A 15,494-nucleotide genomic window follows, 5' to 3' on the forward strand; every position below is an offset into this window, starting at 1 on the left:
CAATGTACGGAAAAGGTATTCTGCCGGCCCCCTATTTTATCTCCCTGGTATTCATACGCAGACCTTAGTAAATAGTATGTGCTGGTACGATTTTATTCATTTTTGCTTGATGAGTTTTATGCTGACCTTGTGGCATCGTAACAGAAGTTGCTTTTGTATTTAAAATGATGCGAAGCACAAAAAACACGGACAACGTGTGTCTATTTTATTCCTACGTGCGGCAGGATATTGTTGCCACAAGAACGGTGCTTCGGTCCATTTCATGCGACGCCATCTTAAATCACTGATTCAGCCGCTAGAGCCAAGTTGTTCCTTGACTGCGGAGGGGGTGGTTGGACAACCCGCTGGTGTTTGTCTGTACTTACATTTTCTCCGTCTTTTTCAACGCGATATTGGTTATTTTCTTTTTAACTGAGGGGACTGACTTACGGCTTTTGCAAGGGTATGCCTTTTCTTCAAATAATTCAAATTTTTGTATAAGTTTCTTTCACTCTTTTTCCTTCTCATCGAACGGACTGCGTTGTGTGGACTGGTGTGGTATCTAGCCTGCTAGCTACTAGCTGCTACTACCTAGCCAGCTGGTTTCTCGGCTTCCGCAGCCACCGCCTAGTATCGGAGTATTTTCAGGTATCCAGCTAGCAAGGCTAACTATCACAACGCAAGTCATGCGGGATTGGATTTCGAAAATACGGTTTACAGTACCGATAATCATTTAAATTGTTTGGTAACGCGTTATTTCAGTGTTATCCTCCATATTCATTGCCATAGTAAGGTTAAGTACTGTAGTCCATAGTGTCTTGTCCTCGCTTATCCAGCTAGCTCTAGCTATATGCGTGAATAGCGTGTACAGCTAGTAAGCTAGCTGATAATAATTTAACCAGAACTTGGTTAGTGCTAGTCAGTCTAGCTTGCGGACCACTTTGCATTCCATCGCTCTGACTCGCGTTGCGTTTGGTTTCATAATACTTGTTGTAGATTATGTACTGTAGTCTAGCAAACTGATTTCAATTAGAGTGGTGATGTTGGCTGTAAGCCTTAATTACTTTATATTATTAATGGTGTAAAAAAAAAAAAAAAATTCTAGTTTATTAACTAGAATGAACATTTTTGGACTGTTTTGAAAGTAGTATTTTTGTACGTTTCCCCAGTTCCATCTGGTGTTGTTTAGGGTGCTACATTTTAGTTGGTTGACTTATTTGACTCAATAGATTGATAACATGTTTGACCTCACTTATGCTCATGGCATGAGGTCGACCTGCCAGCTAGTTTTAACGTTATCAAAGCTTGCAAAGTCAACAAAATGTTAAACGTTTTTCCCCCGAAACCAAATGGATAACGCTACTGTAGCTAGATTCGACCTATTGAACAGTTTTCATCTGTTTTTGTTTTTGTAAGGCTCTTTGGCAAGGCGTTTAGTCGTCTTTTAAACAAAGACCGACACAAATTCCTCAACCGTTGTGATTTGAGAGGATGTTGAGGAGGAGCTTGAGTGAAACTTGAGTCGCTAGTGTGTTGCTGTAGGAAAGTCAGGCAGACTGAAGTTGACACGGTTGTGGGGGTGGGGAACTGAACCAATCGCACTGGTGGAAAATCTCGAGGAAAACTGCAGGACCGCTCCGGAAATACCCCATATTGTTGCAACAGATTTTTCTCGGTTTTAATACTCGCCGACGGTGAGTTGTTACTCCGGGGCGAATACCTTTTCTCGGTGGACATTAAGTTGGGATGGCATGAACGCTGAACAGTTTAGGGAGCCGGACTGTGGATGCATGTGGATGTTTGGGTACCGCGACGTCATCACATCATCAAAAGTTGCTTGTCTCTATAAATGGTTTGTGACTTGCAACATTCCAGGACGTGTTTACTTAACAAATGAGATACTGCAGTGAGACTATGTGACTAATGTAGGCGAATGAGTCAAATTGCAATATTTGCTGTTTCCTGCCCGCAGTTTTGAGGTTTCGGTCGGGGACTTTACAGTTGAAGGATGTTGATATTTCAATACAATAACCACTGCACACGTCTCGGAATAGGCTATGAATCGGAAACGCCACAAATGCACCGTAGACCGTTCAAGTGGATTGGTTTGAAATTCGAACCGACTCCTGATGTCTCGTCAGTTTCGGGGTGACAGTTAAGTTGACTTACAGAGGATTCCTTGAGCGTCCTTAAATCGTTTCCCCCTGGCTTCTCTTCAACCTAGTGAAAAGGTTGCTTTGTGCGGTGTGTTTTTGGCCCTGGCTGATGCAGGAATAGCTGTATGAAAGAGACCCGCTGTTCTGTGTGTTTCAGATCAGGAAGCTGTGCAGGCTGCGGTTTGAGAAAGGATCATGGCTTCCCAGGGTGAGTTCTCATAACCCTGCCCAATTCCAAGGATTTTTAATACCTGCCTTTGAAGTGCTCAACCTCAAGAATTCTTGAATGTCTCACCCATCATCTGAATTTCTGTATTTATTTGTGCACGAGAGAAATTACTTTGCCATAGTGAAGTTGCCAGAGCATCCTGCTTGCAGACACAAAAGCCTTACCTCAATTTTAATCAAATTTCAAGGACATCCAACACTTTGAATACATTTGAATGTCGCTAAGAAAATTAATCTCTCAACTATATATAATACATTGCTATGTAAACTATACCTAGTACTTTGGATTTCAATGGGGTTCCAGTACCACTCCAAATAATTGCTTCGTGCCGTCGTGTCAAATGGGATGCCTTTTTTTGTGTGAATGTTGAATCAGTGCGACACAACAAAATGCGAATATTGAGCGATAACGATGCTAATTTAATGTCAACGTTGCTTGTGCCAGCTGACCTGATGGAGCTGGACATGGCCATGGAGCCCGACCGTAAGGCAGCAGTGAGCCACTGGCAGCAGCAATCCTACCTGGACTCAGGCATCCACTCTGGGGCCACCACCACCGCCCCCTCTCTCAGCGGCAAGGGCAACCCAGAGGAGGAGGATGTGGACAACCAGGTGCTGTACGAGTGGGAGCAGGGCTTCTCCCAGTCCTTCTCTCAAGACCAGGTGGCAGGTAAGCACTCACCCTCATCACCGCCCAGTCCCACACGCACCGTGGACGAAGCTTCCAAAACCAAACTATTGGGACGGGCTGGTTTTTGTATCACTGAATTGAGGTTTGAGTTAATAATACCACAGCCGTGGCGTGCGGTAGGATGCAGTTAGGGGCTAGAATTGGATTTGGCCCATTTAGCCTTTAACGGAGTTCGGCCAGCTAACCCGTCCCCTCCCCTCTCTGCCCCCCCAGACATCGACGGGCAGTACGCCATGACGCGTGCCCAGCGCGTGCGGGCGGCCATGTTCCCCGAGACCCTGGACGAGGGCATGCAGATCCCGACCACGCAGTTCGACGGCGCCCACCCCACCAACGTGCAGCGCCTGGCCGAGCCGTCCCAGATGCTGAAGCACGCCGTGGTGAACCTGATCAACTACCAGGACGACGCCGAGCTGGCCACGCGCGCCATCCCAGAGCTCACCAAGCTGCTCAACGACGAGGACCAGGTGAGGCCGCCTTCGTCCCTCCCCCCTCTCCCATCCCCCAAACCAACCAGAGACGGGGGAGATTTGGGAACAAGACCCCACTCCACCAACAGAACTCTTAAGTGGTCATTTGAATGATATGTCCATGATATTCACATATCTTTTTGAAAATAAAAAGTATACTATTGATGAGTGATCAGGCGTAGACGTGGTTGTGTGTGGAGGTCTGCAGCTCGTCTGACCCCGGGCCCCCCTCTCCTCCTCCCCCTCCCCCGTAGGTGGTGGTGAACAAGGCAGCGGTGATGGTGCACCAGCTGTCGAAGAAGGAGGCGTCACGCCACGCCATCATGCGCTCGCCGCAGATGGTGTCGGCCATCGTGCGCACCATGCAGAACACCAACGACGTGGAGACGGCCCGCTGCACGGCCGGCACCCTGCACAACTTGTCCCACCACAGAGAGGGCCTGCTCGCCATCTTCAAGTCCGGGGGCATCCCCGCCCTGGTCAAGATGCTGGGGTGAGGAGGGAGGGAGGGAGGAGGGGCGGGCAGTGTGTGGAGGGTGGAGGCAAGTGTGGGTGGATGGGTCATAGGTGTAATGAGTTGGGCTGTTGGCAGTGTTCTTAGCTGTTTGGTACTGACTGGTTCATCTGGATCAGAATCTACCTCCTATTGATGGTCCTCCTATTGATGGTCCTATCTAGGCGATGTGGGTTTCTGCTCTGCCAGGTCTCCACTAGTGGTCCTGTGCAGTGGAGCGTATCCAGGTCCTAACCCTGCCATGTGTCTGTGCGTGCCTCTCCAGGTCTCCAGTGGACTCTGTGCTGTTCTACGCCATCACCACCCTCCACAACCTCCTCCTGCACCAGGAGGGGGCCAAGATGGCGGTGCGCCTGGCCGGGGGCCTGCAGAAGATGGTGGCCCTGCTGAACAAGACCAACGTCAAGTTCCTGGCCATCACCACAGACTGCCTGCAGATCCTGGCCTACGGCAACCAGGAGAGCAAGGTGAGAGCTCGTCTGTTCTCCCCGGCTTAAAGGGCCAGTCCGCTCAAAATGCAACTCCAGTACCGTATACAGTAGTAATAAAACATAAGCTCAGTTAGGCTCTTGGACTTGGTTTTGTATGGTCTTTTTAGGATCAATAAAGTAGTTTTGAATCTGAGATTTAGCTATACATGGATAAAGGAAGGGATTGTTTTTACACAGGGTTTGTAAACCTAGGTTCTGAATTGTCTCTCTCTCTCCCCTCCTCCCCCAGCTGATCATCCTGGCCAGCGGAGGGCCCCAGGCTCTGGTCAACATCATGAGGACCTACACATACGAGAAGCTGCTGTGGACCACCAGCAGAGTGCTCAAGGTCCTGTCGGTGTGCTCCAGCAACAAGCCTGCTATCGTCGAGGCTGGTGAGGTTCCCCCTTAAGCGCACCTGCTGCCTTGACCAAAACAGCCTGCTGTATTCAAACCTTGGCCTACATGTGCCACCTCCTAAAGTGTGTTTGTGTTTGTCCCAGGTGGCATGCAGGCCCTCGGACTCCACCTGAACGACCCAAGCCAGAGACTGGTCCAGAACTGCCTGTGGACCCTCAGGAACCTATCAGACGCTGCCACCAAACAGGTAGCGTCCCGCCTCCTCTTTACTACTCTGTCCTCTAACCTCCCCCCCTCCCCTCCCCCTCGGCTTTACTCTCCATCTTGACTGGTTCCCTGCCCTCCTCCTACATAAGAGCTCTCTCTCTCTCTGTCTGTCTCCCCTCCCTCCTTCCTCCCTTCTCCTCCGTGGAGCAGAGCTTGGCCTTAGCTGAAGTAGATGTGATGCAGGTAAACAGTAGCCATTCCTGCCTTCGTCTGTGTCCTGGGGCCGGGGTGGAGGGGGGTTGGGGCTGGGGTGGGGTCACAGGGTGGGTCCTGCTCGGAGAGATTCAGCAACTGACTAGTGGGTTGTCACACCTGGGGAGGAAGGGAGTTTAGAAGCCTGTCTGGGGAGAGGAAGAGGGGTGCCGCTTGATGGGGAGGGGTCGTGTTGCCGTGTGTGTGTGTGTGTGTGTCGTCTGTGAATGTACACAGGGAAAAGAGCGAATACGTCTCCCCCCCCCCCCCCTCCCCTTTCTGTTCTCCTGCCTGCCTCGTCTCCTCCTGCCCCCCCATCCTCCCCGCCCTCAGCCGTTTGTTCTTTGTGCGGGGGTCGCCCCCTGTCCTGTTCCCGGAGCCCCCTAACCCCTCGCGCTCTCTCCTCCTCTCTCCAGGAGGGCATGGAGGGGCTGCTGGGCACGCTGGTGCAACTCCTGGGCAGCGACGACATCAACGTGGTGACGTGCGCGGCCGGCATCCTGTCCAACCTCACGTGCAACAACTACAAGAACAAGATGATGGTGTGCCAGGTGGGCGGCATCGAGGCGCTGGTGCGCACCGTGCTGCGGGCCGGCGACCGCGAGGACATCACGGAGCCCGCCATCTGCGCCCTGCGCCACCTCACCTCGCGCCACCAGGACGCCGAGATGGCCCAGAACGCCGTGCGGCTGCACTACGGCCTGCCCGTGGTGGTGAAGCTGCTGCACCCGCCCTCGCACTGGCCCCTTATCAAGGTGAGTGGCGAAATGAGCGCACCCCCCCCCCGCGCTGGAGGATCAGCCACACACACACCTCTACCTATCCTCGTGACTGTGTCCCATGTCCAAACACATGACCTTCCTCACGAGCCCCTTCTGTCAACAGAAGCAGAGCGGTCGGTGCATTCATTGACATATTCTCCCCCTCCTTCCCTCCAGGCCACCGTAGGTCTGATCCGCAACTTGGCGCTGTGCCCGGCCAACCACGCCCCTCTGAGGGAGCAGGGGGCCATCCCCCGGCTGGTCCAGCTGCTGGTCCGAGCCCACCAGGACACACAGAGACGCACCTCCATGGGAGGCACGCAACAGCAGTTTGTGGTAAGACAAACACACACACGCGTATAGATACTTCTACACCCACCAGGTTCAGTGGGGAGACTTGGAAGTCTGTGTGTCAAGACAGTCCAGTTCTGACTGTATGTGTGTGTGTGTGTGTGTGAGATGCAGGAGGGAGTTCGTATGGAGGAGATAGTGGAGGGCTGCACTGGAGCGCTGCACATCCTGGCCAGAGACGTCCACAATAGAATTGTCATCCGAGGACTCAACACCATTCCACTCTTTGTACAGGTATAGACCCGCACTACATTCAACATGCCTCTTTTCGTCCAAGCAAATGGCCCGTCTTATCCATTTCCAATGGGAGAGTATGGCGAGGGCAGAGTTAACCCGCGTGTGTGTGCGCAGCTGCTGTACTCGCCCATAGAGAACATCCAGCGCGTGGCGGCCGGCGTGCTGTGTGAGCTGGCCCAGGACAAGGAGGCAGCCGAGGCCATCGAGGCCGAGGGAGCCACCGCCCCCCTCACAGAGCTGCTGCACTCCAGGAACGAGGGCGTGGGTGAGTATGAGGAAAACGCTGCGTTACCTCAACCCAGTGCGACGTAGGAGGATATGCGAGTGCTGGGGTGTAAGGCTGACTGTGTGTGACCGCTTCCTCCAGCCACCTACGCTGCTGCCGTGCTGTTCCGCATGTCCGAGGACAAGCCCCAGGACTACAAGAAACGCCTCTCTGTGGAGCTCACCAGCTCCCTCTTCAGAACAGAGCCCATGACCTGGAACGAGGTACACACACACACACACACACACTGCTGTCTGCTAGAACAGTTTTAATTCATACTGGTAGATGGGTAGTACACAGCCAGCATGACTGCGTAGTGCCACCTGTGTGTGCTGGGTCTGACGCGGCACCCTTCTGATCTCCTGTGGTTGTGTCTCTCTAGACTGGAGACCTGGGTCTGGACATCGGTGCTCAGGGAGAGCCGCTGGGCTACCGCCAGGAAGGTAAGGACCCCCCCCCCCCCCCTTCTCTCTCTGCTCCTCCCTTAGTGTGACCACTCAGAGGTTTGGGCATACTCCCCATCTGAATCACTCCTGTCCAGAGGTCTTAACTCTCCTGGAGACGAGTGAACAGATGTGACCCCTGGGTCCAGTGCATGTGTGCAACACTCAAACCCTGCAACCGTGCCTTGTGCCTCCGGGGGGGTGGTGCAGTGTCGGTCCACCGTAGGCCTCTGGAGGTTACGACCGCGTCGGTTTGGATGACCCTTACTAGCGCGTGTGGCTGCTTGTGTTGTTAACCTGCTCTCTAACAAAAGTGTGTGTGTGTGCTCCACCCCCGCCCCCCTCCCCCCACTCAGACCCCAGCTACCGCTCCTTCCACTCTGGAGGCTACGGCCAGGACTCGCTGGGCATGGACCCCATGATGGAGCATGACATGGGGCAGCACCACCCCGGGCCTGACTACCCTGTGGACGGCTTGCCTGACCTGGGCCACGCCCAGGACCTGATTGACGGCCTGCCCCCCGGAGACAGCAACCAGCTGGCGTGGTTTGATACGGACTTGTAAATAACCCCCCCCCTACCTTTCTAGGTAAGAGGCAAGATGACCGCCACAGATGCCCTGGCTGGGGAGGGGGTGTTGCTCGGGATTTATAACGCGCTGTCGCATGCAGATACTAATAGTGTGTGTGTGCGCGTGTGCGCTGTCTCACAGCGTGTGTGGTCCCACGTTAACCATTAGTTGTTTTTTTTTGTTCCTCCCAGCTGTATCGTCTGATCTGAATGAACCTGCATTGTGATTTGGCCTGAAGAGTTGCTGAGAGGAAGGGTGGGGAGGTGGGCGTGGATCTCAGAAAGTGCCTGACACACACACACTACTACAAGCTGAGGTTCCCATGGGAACCGGAGGAGGACAAAACGTTGTTTCTGGTCTCTGTCGGAGTTGAAACCCGCTAAAAGGAGTTCCCAGAGTGGCTCCACTCAGAAGATGGAAGAAGGCTCACGAAGTGGATCTCGGAGATGGAATTTTAAAAAACCCCTTTGTCTGTATTTTTTTACATTTTATTTTTATTTTTTATTCTGATTCTTCAGTCTGTAATGGTGACTGACTTAGCCTGCTTTATTATACTCATCTCCTTTTTTTTTTTTTGCAGTAATTTGTACCTTTTTAGTCTCTCGTAGTGTTAAGTTATAGTGGTGATGCTCCATCAATTAAGATTTTATCAAGTTATGGTGTAGAACACTAATTAATCAGTTGAATTGTATTCTGATCAAGTGTAACATTGTGTAGCTTTTGTATAAAAAACAAAAAAACCAAGAATTGGAAAACGGTCCAAATATCAACTATTTTCTTGCTTTAACAAGGGTGCACTGTACTAGTGACACAACAGTTCCAAAGGGTATGTTCTTGGTGGGGGGCAGAGGTGATTATTATGGTCTGTCTTTTTTGATGGTAGCTGTCGAGGGTTGTGAAAAGATTTCCCTTATTATTGTAGCCTGCTGTGCTTATTGGAGACATGGTTATGACATGGCTAAACAATAAAATGGACTTTAATTTCATCTGTCTGGTTCATTTCATGAACTGAAAGCAATGACTTGCGGTACATCTACCTAAATACAAAATGCATTGAAGGATTGGATGCATTGGGTCAGTAAGAAATCAACAAGGTAAACAATTTGGAATTGGGATGATTTGGGGACATGGTATTTTTTGGTACTGGTTTGACAAATCCTACAGTTCTAATGTTTATTTTCTGTTGGAAAAATACAACTTGGGAATTGTAGGACAGTGCAGATATGACCTATGGCTATACTTCCAAAAAGCTTTACAAATGCAAGATCAATCAGTTTTATTATAAATTAAATACACTGACAGCTATACAGTAGAAAATGGCGGGGTGCTGTGGGTGTTACAGGCCACACCCTCTGAGGATTTCAGCAGCCAGCGATGCCACGGCAACATCAGCTTGACACCTGGGGGGAGAAGCATGAGCACACCAGCCACATTCCTCAAAAAGCTATTTTTATCTCGTTCGAAACACAACTGCCCCCACATTGCCCCTCACACACACTTAAAACTTTCCAGAGCTTTCTGATGGAGTTGGAACTGAAGACTGGTCTGACAAAAGGGGCTCTTACAGACATTCAAACACTGCTAGCTAATTAATTTGATCAGCGGAGCAATCACTTGTGAGCAGGGCTGCTGCAACCCGGGAGCCTGGATGATTTGATTGTGGTTTTCTCTCAATAATTACTGACTGGAATGAAAGAGGGTTTGAAACATCACACTGAAACCCACTCTAGTGTGGCTGATTGTGTGTCCTCTACTGGCCAACATCTGACTTCTAAGATTGGTCATTAAATTAGCTCAGCTTCTAACTTCCATGGCGCATATGTTTAGTATGCAACTATTCACTTGTCTTCATTTTCCCCCCTTTTTGTCTATTTTTATTTGTATTCACTTGCCCACACTTCAAGACTACCCCCCCCCACACACACACACTGACTCTCACTCTTTCATTGCTGTAAGACACTTCAGACACATTCAGTATTCTGTTCGGCAGGATCTAAAAGAACCACCCCCCTCCCGCCCCCTGGTTACCATGGAGAAGAACGATGACGTCGTCTGGAGTTTGGAATCAGAGCGCCAGCCACTCAGCCCAAACCCAATATTGTCAAAGGCTCCCTGCCTCACAAGCCTGGCTAGGCAACTTCAAAGAGATGTGGGTTTTCTTTTTCATTTCTAACGGAGGAGGGGCAGAGACGGAGGGATATGGAGAGGTAAAATGGGGAGGGTGGGGAGGGAGGACGAGAGAGAAAGGGTGGCTGAAAGGAAGGAAGAAAGAAAAGAGGAGGGAGGGGTAAAAAAGGTAGAGAGAGAGAGGGGAGGAGGGAGGGAGGGGAGGGCAACAATGGGCCACTATCCCCGTGTTGTGGGAGAGGCGGGCGGCTGGAGGCATCTTTCATCACACGACCAGGGTCTTGGACCTCGACGAGAATGGATCAAAGCCCTGGCTCTGTCACAGAGACAAGGGGCTCTACTAAGGGGCTGTGTGTGTGTGTGTGTGTGGGAGACGGGGGAGGGGAACACACCTGGAGGAGTGACTCAGATTCTGTAGAGCCTGCAGAAGCTCACAACCTTCCTGGGTGTCTCTCCAAACCCCCCCGTCGCACGCAGAGACCTGCGGGAGAGAGGAGGCACATGCACATCAATCCCCACGGCGGTTAACAACACGTATATCGTGAAAAACATACACTTATGCTTCAAATGTGCTACACTGATTGGTGGATGAGTCTGGGAAGTTCTTTACAGATCTGACTGATTTTGGGGTTTTTACTCTCAGAAGAGCTAGTTATATTGAGCTTCATTTAGTACACATGTAGAGTAGAATACTATGTAGAGCTCACACACACACACAGTTCACGGGAGCTTTCCAAAACTCCACAGGGGCACAAAATGGAGTCAGACAAAATTGGAATGTGTGTGCCCTAATGGGAAACAGGTGCCCTGTGTTTCCTCCCTCCCTCCCTCCTCCACTGTACCAGTGGCAGCTCCACCCTACCAGCCTCTTCACTCTACAGACCGGCTGTATATCAGAGAGAGAGAGAGGGAGACAGAGCGAGACTGAGGGAGGGAGAGAAAAAGAGACCAAGGTAGAGCGAGACTGAGGGAGGGAGAGAAAGAGAGACCAAGGTAGAGAGAGACTGAGGGAGGGAGAGAAAGAGAGACCAAGGTAGAGCGAGACTGAGGGAGGGAGAGAAAGAGAGACCAAGGTAGAGAAAGACTGTGAGAGAGAGACAGAGAGAGATAGAGATGTGCATACTGTTGCAGACAGGCAGGCAGGGTGAATCAGGAGTGAGTGAGTCAGGAGGAGCCGTCATGTGAGTGCTGGCCCTGACCCCCCTTCCTCCGCCCCCCCCACAGCAGAGAAGTGACGGACACGCCCTGCCAGGCCCCTTCCTCGGGGGTTGGGGGGGGGCAAGAGCCTTCATCTGCGACGGCACGCCGACGGGAGGGAAGGGTCGAATAAGGGAGGGGGGGGGGATGGAGGGGAAAGAGGCCGGAGGAGAGCTGATTCACACTATAGAGGGTGTCGTGTTTCAGCGGCTGTGTGTGATCTCGGGCTTAGCGTGAAGCTGACCCCCCACACACACCCGCCCACACATATACACACCCACCCACACATACACACCCGCCCACACATATACACACCCACCCACACATACACACCCGCCCACACATATACACACCCACCCACACATACACACCCGCCCACACATATACACACCCACCCACACATACACACCCACCCACACATATACACACCCACCCACACATATACACACCCACCCACACATATGCATACCTACACACAGTACACAGAGGGAGATGGGGACAGTGTAACCCAGTACGGTGTTTGGGGCAGGTCACAGTGGTGTCTGTGTCACAGAGACAGGGCCTGCAGCATATTCAGCCAGTAGGTTCTTGTGGCCACACACACACACACACACGCACACATATATATACATACACACACACGCACACACACACACACGTACGCAGGGTCACACAGCTCTAGGGGCCAGCTTCCCAAAGGGTGGGTCTCCATCACTGCGTGAGCGTGTGTGTAAGAGAAAGAGAAGCAACACAAGAAAAAAGGGGTTCCAACCCGGGAGAACAGGAGGAAGATAAGCTTGTTAAATATACACAGAACGAACAAACCAACCACACCAAACTAAGCGACTGACTAAGTAACTCCTCAGCTGCCTGTTGAACAAGCTGTCTACTCCGGCGCAGTGACACGGTGATAACGGTTCTCCTAGCAGCCTAATGGATTTCCTGTGTAATCTCCTGCCACATCGCCACCCTCCGCCAGCCCGCCGCCTCCCGCTCCCGCCGGCTCGCCACCGCAGGCAGGCCCGTTGCCTGGCAACAAGGTTGCCTTACCTCCGAGGGAGACTTTCCCTAATTCTCTGCCTCCACCTCCCCGACACTACCGCGGCGCGGTACTGGGTTCTCTTTGCGGGGACTCTTGTCAATAGAAAATAATTTTTTTCTTGACTCATCATGATTCATGATACTTAATCCCCCCCCCACCACCCCGAGAGAGAGAGAGCTGTGGGTAGCTCTCCTTCTGCTGTGTAACCCCAATAGAGCAGTATGAACAGAAAGAGAGAGGGAGGGAGAGACGGATAGAGAGTGAGTGGGAGGAGCTGTGCTTCAGCAGTTCTCTCTCTCTCTCTCTCAACCAGAGTAATGGAGAAGAAGACATGATTAGGAGAGGAGAGAGGAGATGAAAAGATCTAGAAGATGGAAGGAAGATTGAGAGATGATGATAAGAGAGGATAGGATGGGAGAGTACAGGATAGGAAAGGAGTGGAGAGGGCAGTGCAGGATTGAAAAGGAGGGGATAGGATAGAAGAGGATAGGAAGGAAGAGGAGAGGAGCAGATAGGAGAGGATAGGGCTGGAAAGGAGAGTACAGGATAGGATAGGAAAGAAGAGGAGAGGATAGGTGATTGGAAAGTACAAGATGGGATATGATACAAGAGGATAGGGCAGGAAAGGAGACGATAGGATAAGTCAATATATGATAGGAGAGGGTAGGAGAGGACAGGATAGTACAGGACTGGATAGGAGAGGATAGTACAGGATAGGAGAGGATAGTACAGGATAGGAGAGGATAGTACAGGATAGGAGAGGAAAGTAAGGAAAGTGGGTTGGCTGGTTGCGTGCGGGCGGCACATTGGAGAAATGGAGGCTTAAAATAGCCAGCTGTCACAGCAGGGAGCGGGTTTTTGCACCTGATGAGCAATATGGTCCTCATCAAGCACTGGCTTGTTTATCACACTGGGGCATTCCAGGAGAGATGGTGTGTGTGTGTGTGTGTTCATGTGAGCATGTGTGTGTTTGACAGAGAGAGAGTCTATATGAGTCAGCGGGATTGTGTGTGTGCGAGAGTGTGTGTGTGTGTGTTGCGTGTGTAAAAGCAACCACAGGAGGGGAGAGAGAGAGAGAGAGAGAGAGAGAGAGAGAGAGAGAGAGAGAGAGAGAGAGAGAAAGAGAGAGTGAGAGAGAGAGAGAGAGGGGGATAGAGGAAGCGAGGAGAGACAGAGAGCAGAGAGAACAAGAGAGAGAGAGAGAGACAGAGAGACAGAGAGAGAGACAGAGAGAGAGAGACAGAGAGAGAGACAGAGAGAGAGAGAGTGTGAGAGAGAGAGAGAGAGAGTGAGAGAGAGACGGAAGGCTGAATGTAGCTTCTCTCCACAAACTTCTTCTGGGTCTAGCGTTTTACACAGCATGTCCACAAACTCCAACCAGCCACCCTCTGTACCTGGTCCCTCTCTGAGACGGAGATTGGAGGAGTCACTGACTGAGAGATAAGATAGCACTTTATTAATCTCCAGGCGGTGAAATTTGGGTGAGCGAGAGGAGAGAGACACAGACTGGATAGGAACTAGGCCAGATACCAGGAGAAATGGTAGCAGCTAGACTAGAAGTGAAAAAGGCAGTGAGAGAGTTGTTGATGTGGGAGACTGCTTTGTCCAGACTGTTCTCTCCCTTCGTGGTGACTGTGTGTGTCTGGATCACATGTCGATCTGAGTTAAGCTGCTTTAGGTCTCTGCTTCCTGTTAGGCTTGGATCACTCTATGCTGCCTCACACACACACACACCCACACACAGACACACACACAGACACACACACACACAGACACACACACGTAATACCCAAGCCCACACACAGAGGCGGATGCTGACTGGCAACACGCTCGCAGCTCATCCTCTCGTCTGCAACTTTCACACCCTCCCTCTCTCCTCTCTACCTCTCCCACTACCCCTCCCCCACTCTTCTCCTCTCTGCACCTCTCCCCCCTCCTCTCCTCCACCTCTCACCTCTCTCCTCTGCACCTCTCGTTCCCTCCCTCCCCCCTTCCCCTCCCCTCCGCCAACAAGTGTGTTCTCCAGGATGTTTAGCATGCACACTGGGCCTCGCTACATCAAAGCCTGACATGGGCCTGGTAAACCCTGGGCTTGTAATTACCCAGCGTATTAACATGACTGTGGATATTAGCAGGACACACGCACACACACACGCATCTCCTTTATGTCTTTTCTTTCTCACTCTCCCAAACCCCCCCCCCCACACACACACACCCCCCCCCCCCCACACACACACACCCACACAACCACGCTGTAAGTCTAAAGTCGCGTGCTCACGCCAGGACAAGAGGGCAGAGATGAGAGGATTTGGACCTGAACCCAATCAATCCCACACGTCCTCGAACGGGTACGTTCCGACTCCCGCTGCTCACCGAGCACGGCGCCCAGCGCAACACACGCCCAGAAGAACACAGAGGGCACAGGGTGCACGCACGCACGCGCGCGCACAGCGGCGCCGCTGTACTCTTATAATCCGTCGAAATGAGATTGATGTATAAATGCAACAGATTATCCTATCCTTTGGTGAACTTTTCATACACGCGCACACACACACACTCTCTCTCGCAAGATAGAGAGAGACAGAGAACTCCGCGCGGCAGAACATCCAATTACAGGAAGTTTCGTCGCTGGCGGAGGCCTTTGTAACCTCAATTCAATTAGCCAGAGTTGCTCCCGAGATGAATCCTGGAGCGGCGTGGGTACTGAACGAGGAGCGGCGGGCAGCCAGGGAAGGGGTACATTGTTAGCCATGCTAATCAACGTGTTTTTTTTGTTGCCCCCGCTGTCTGCGCCTGGACTGTGGGGGGGGGGGGTGGGGGATGAGGCCCACGACCAGGGATGAGGCAGCAACTTGCCGCGTCCTGTCCGCCCGGCCGAAACCCGGGGCAGGGACTCGGAACCCCGGAGGGCTTGGGCGCGTGTCTCTTTGTGTGCTAATTGGCTGGACATGCGTTGCATACAGTGGGTACTGGTGTCTCTCTCTCCTCCGCCCTCTCTCCCTCCGTCTCCTACGGCATTCCTCTCTTTTTGTACCTCGCCTCTCTCTCTCTCTCTCCCTCATCTCTCTCTCTCTCTCTCCCCCATCTCTCTCTCTCTCTCTCTCTCTCTCTCCCCCATCTCTCTCTCTCTCTCTCTCTCTCTCCCCCATCTCTCTCTCTCTCTCTCTCTCTCT

General features: G+C 51.9%; 2 protein-coding genes across 8 annotated transcripts in view; one reads left to right on the top strand and one right to left on the bottom strand.

The window, feature by feature from the left end:
• The first annotated feature begins 288 nt into the window (after window positions 1-288).
• ctnnb1 (catenin (cadherin-associated protein), beta 1) lies at window positions 289-8,941 on the top strand. 4 transcript variants are annotated; one of them, XM_047028465.1, is made up of 16 exons: window positions 290-442; window positions 2,293-2,343; window positions 2,809-3,033; window positions 3,268-3,521; window positions 3,779-4,017; window positions 4,304-4,505; window positions 4,759-4,903; window positions 5,012-5,115; window positions 5,744-6,082; window positions 6,266-6,424; window positions 6,548-6,673; window positions 6,791-6,941; window positions 7,044-7,165; window positions 7,324-7,384; window positions 7,741-7,973; window positions 8,147-8,941. In XM_047028465.1, exons 2-15 carry the CDS (start codon window positions 2,331-2,333, stop codon window positions 7,947-7,949), a joined length of 2,349 nt encoding a protein of 782 aa, XP_046884421.1. In that variant the 5' UTR covers window positions 290-442; window positions 2,293-2,330; the 3' UTR covers window positions 7,950-7,973; window positions 8,147-8,941. The 4 variants fall into 4 exon arrangements, with proteins under 4 accessions (XP_046884446.1, XP_046884421.1, XP_046884438.1 ...); XM_047028482.1 differs by having other exon boundaries at window positions 291-442; window positions 6,554-6,673; XM_047028474.1 differs by lacking the exon at window positions 290-442 and adding an exon at window positions 1,525-2,134.
• Window positions 8,442-15,494, bottom strand: part of ulk4 (unc-51 like kinase 4) — a 75,244-nt gene continuing 68,191 nt past the window's right edge. For all 4 annotated transcript variants that reach the window (XM_047028442.1, XM_047028416.1, XM_047028434.1 and 1 more), the window contains 2 exons: window positions 10,475-10,563; window positions 8,442-9,355 (listed from right to left, as the gene is read on the bottom strand). In XM_047028442.1, the coding sequence (XP_046884398.1) occupies window positions 9,292-9,355; window positions 10,475-10,563 (153 nt within the window). In that variant the 3' untranslated portion in view covers window positions 8,442-9,291. The remainder of the gene's footprint in view (window positions 9,356-10,474; window positions 10,564-15,494) is intronic.

The sequence above is a fragment of the Hypomesus transpacificus genome, chromosome 2 (genome assembly GCF_021917145.1).
Source record: "Hypomesus transpacificus isolate Combined female chromosome 2, fHypTra1, whole genome shotgun sequence".
Lineage (NCBI taxonomy): Eukaryota > Metazoa > Chordata > Actinopteri > Osmeriformes > Osmeridae > Hypomesus > Hypomesus transpacificus.